Here is a 3,745-nt window from a genome sequence, read left to right on the forward strand (position 1 = left end):
ATTTTAATTGACTGGGATATGGCAGAAGGAGGGGTTAACCCAAGACACCAAACCTGCAAGAAACACAATATAGATTTCAAGTTTACAAACTTAGGCAAAGAGAGACTGATCATGATGAATCACAGTGGTACAGTGTGGTTAATCCAATTACATTTTTTTTAATCGACTGACAGCTCTAGTTATGATCACTGATTATTTAATGAAAACAGRTCTAGCATGATGCAGCAAAGAAGGTGCACTGTTTTGATCAAGATGCACACAAGATTTCAGGATTAATTCCAGGTGTTTTTGTCTGTGTTTAACTCTGCAGGCAGCATGTTTCATGGTGACTGCTCTGCTTCATCTCTTCTTCATGGCGTCCTTCTGCTGGATGCTGGTTGAGGGTCTTCTTCTTTGGAGCAAAGTGGTTTCTGTTAACATCAGTGAGGACCGCAGGATGAAGCTCTACTATGTCATAGGCTGGGGTAAACTTGTCTTATTGATGATGGTCACAACTTAGCATTTTTCTGCTTCAGTCGCCAAGTCACTATTCTGAAAAACACAACAGCACTGTGGGCTGGCTCTAAATAAACATCACTTTTTGACCAAGTTTTACTTCTATGATGTTTTTCTCTTATCCWCATCTGAGTGTGTACATGTCACTACATATAGGCTCATAGAAGACAGTAGTAGTAGTAACCCATGGAGACAAGTATATGTAGTAATTATGACTTTTATTTATGAACAATTAGAACAATAAGCAATATTTACAATAACCAAGACTCATTCGTCTTGAAAAAATAAAAATGTCCTTTGGGGAGCATTCAAACCGGAGAGTGAAAATTCTCCAGTAGATCCATTCAAAGTTCAAGTCTCTATGTTTTAGGGAAAATTCAGTCAAGGAAAGAATCCAAAGGCTCTCAATGGTGTCAGGCAGAGAACTGACCCAGTCCTATCTCACCATCTGCTGACAGATGTTGTGAGGGGTCAAAGTTTGACTGTGAGGCCTGGACCCCYAATCCTAGGCTGCAGCATCAAATAAACTCCTGACCTATATTTAAAATACAGACCTATAGTCCTATTTCTAATGCTCTGTCATAAAATGAGGTTTATTTAAYTGCCGTACAACATGTATCTTTTCTTTATGTAAAATTATATTTTATAGTTTACAGGTAGGTAACTGTAGCTATTTTCTTTAGAACAAAACATTTTAATTAATTGTAATCACAATAAAATGAAATTTTATGATTATGTTTTACCAACGGATTTTGCATAACTCACACTCCTCCATGTGTGCGCTCTCTTTTTATCTCTTTCTAACTTCTTTTAACACAGGATTTTAGATTGTAAATAAAATCAGTTAAATAAATAGGTTTAAATTAACATACCATAAATTACAGCACTGCTGCTTTTATCCATGTTCACCAAATAAAAAAAAAGCCACTCCTCTCTCAGTCCCTCAGGCGACTAAGGTTTAACCACCTGCCTATATGTGACTCAGCCTTAGTCACATTAGAAATAATCTGATTCAGATTGTTTTGCAAGTTCCATAAAACTGTGTTTGTTTTAATATGTAAATGTTTGTTTTAATTTTACAGGATYTAATTTTACAGGATTGCTTTAATWTTTGTGATGTTAATTTTCCATAAATATCCATTATGGATCATCTGTGTGTAATATATAGTATAATGATGAAATCTGTTGCTTGTGGTCTGAAGACGAGAGCGTAGAACATATGAACTTTACCATGTCTGTTAACAGCTTTATTCATCAGGTTTCCCTGGAAACATTGCCTCTGTTTCCAGTCAGGCTTTTTGCCCTTTCTGGTATTTGTTTCCATGTTCACCAAACAGAGACCRACCAGAGATCAGTTAACAARACAGYTCGCTTGTCAGCATCAAATTAACTGAGAAGCATATTAAATCATATTTAACATAGTCTATACATACAGTTGTAGCTGAGCAGGTTAAGGTAAACTTATCCAGTAAATAGGCAACATAAACACAGGTCAGCTGGGATCACTTGTATATCTTTTTACCAGGAACTGAAATGAGTCTTCTAAAAAAGTGTTGAGGTCAAGTGGTTGGCCTTGCTTCTTCACGAGGATCTAAGATTTTCTTTGCCTTACTGTGACATTGTTTCTCACTAATAAGGCTCTTAAGATTCAAAAGCTATCTTAGGCACTCACTAAGTGGATTATTGCCATCTGTGTGGATATAGGTTCACATCTGCAGTGATAATTTTCTTTAGAAAATAAATTGTGAAGGCTTTAGCTAAGATTTTTTTTTCACAGATTTAATGACAATGTTTGAGGGAGAAAGTGAAGCTTTTCAGGTGCTAACATTGCTTTTTGATCTGTACAACAAGCCAYGTCTACAGTGTCCTTGCAAAAGGACACTGCCTGAATAATTCTCAAAAATATGTAAATTTTGGTGATGAGATAYATCCGAAACTTTGATACCAACAGATATAAATGAATAAATTCAGCACAACCAATTGCTTTCAGACATCACTAAAGTCAGGCTAATGTCAAATCTAATTTCAGTCTAAATAAACATCAACTAACATCAACGTCTWTGAAACATCATGTTTTCTGTAAAGGAGGTATTATGTAAAATCAGTTTTTTTTAGCTTCAATGTTATTCCCTCATATGAAACATACCTTGAGTGTTGCCTTGATTCTTTCATGCATGTTTGAGAAATCATTTGATCTCCATGGCAACCTTTCAGCCACGCAAAATGCTTGCTTTCTCCAAGCACCGCCTTTTCCACGCAGCTCCTCTTCAGAGTTTCGGTCTCGAGTCGAGCTCCTGCCTCACAGAGAAGCTCTCCTCCATGTCTTCCCCACTCAGCTCCTCTAGACTAGCTGCAGCAACAATTAGCAAATACCTGGTAGAACTGCACATCTGCTGAGGTCACTATACGAGCTACTTTTCAGTGGAACGCTACTTAGAATGATTATAAACGSCATAATGGAGAAACGTGATGACATGCYGGGRGTACAGTGTTAGAAAGAGAAGAAGCTTCTTAAAGAGACATAGGCCTAATTTTATTAAATTGCAAAGTTAAATTTCTTTTAAGTCATGTTTGAAATATACAGTATTTTTGTAACTACTGAACACAACATTGTTACTACATTATGCTATAAAATGTTAAATTGTAGAGTGTGAGATTATGCAACTGTAGTAAAACCTAAATTCATTTTAAAGCTATACATACACGTCTTTAAGCTAATTTTAAGTCAGTGTAGTAACACATGCGGTGGTAAAAATCAGAATTATGAGTTGTCTACTTTTAAGGTTCAGGAAAAAAAAAAACAGGAGGCTGGATAATTTAAATTTTCAAATCTGACTCGCTTAATGTATGTAATCAACAAATCTAATAGTTGCCTAAAAACAACATAYGCTTTCTTCTTTCATTAGGCAAATGTATGTCTGTTTACTTGGTTGGTAAACCGCGAGCTTGAATTTCTTCCTTTCCTCCTTTTTCACATGTCACTTTGACAACAACATAAAAAGAATGTGACAGTCTTTTGCACAGTATTTGAAAATTTGTGAAATCAAGATTTAAAAAGAAATAAAGCAACAACCCTGTTTTAGAAGACATGCAGAACACTTTCCTCTCACGTGGAATAACACAGTTTGACTGAAGGACAAGGTAATAATCTCACAGCAAGAATAAAAGTACACACATCTACAGTTAATGCTTTTTACCCAGTGACAGTGAGAGAAAATAAAACATTTTGTTTGTTTTCAAATTTAAAAAA

The 3,745-nt window shown here is 35.6% G+C and overlaps 1 protein-coding gene across 1 annotated transcript in view; it reads left to right on the plus strand.

The window, feature by feature from the left end:
• The window catches only part of adgrd2 (adhesion G protein-coupled receptor D2), a 58,632-nt gene that overhangs the window by 26,663 nt on the left and 28,224 nt on the right, over nucleotides 1-3,745 (plus strand). The window contains exon 16 of the mRNA XM_017306520.1: nucleotides 311-464. Within this exon, the coding sequence (XP_017162009.1) occupies nucleotides 311-464 (154 nt within the window). The remainder of the gene's footprint in view (nucleotides 1-310; nucleotides 465-3,745) is intronic.

The sequence above is a fragment of the Poecilia reticulata genome, linkage group LG9, assembly GCF_000633615.1.
Source record: "Poecilia reticulata strain Guanapo linkage group LG9, Guppy_female_1.0+MT, whole genome shotgun sequence".
Lineage (NCBI taxonomy): Eukaryota > Metazoa > Chordata > Actinopteri > Cyprinodontiformes > Poeciliidae > Poecilia > Poecilia reticulata.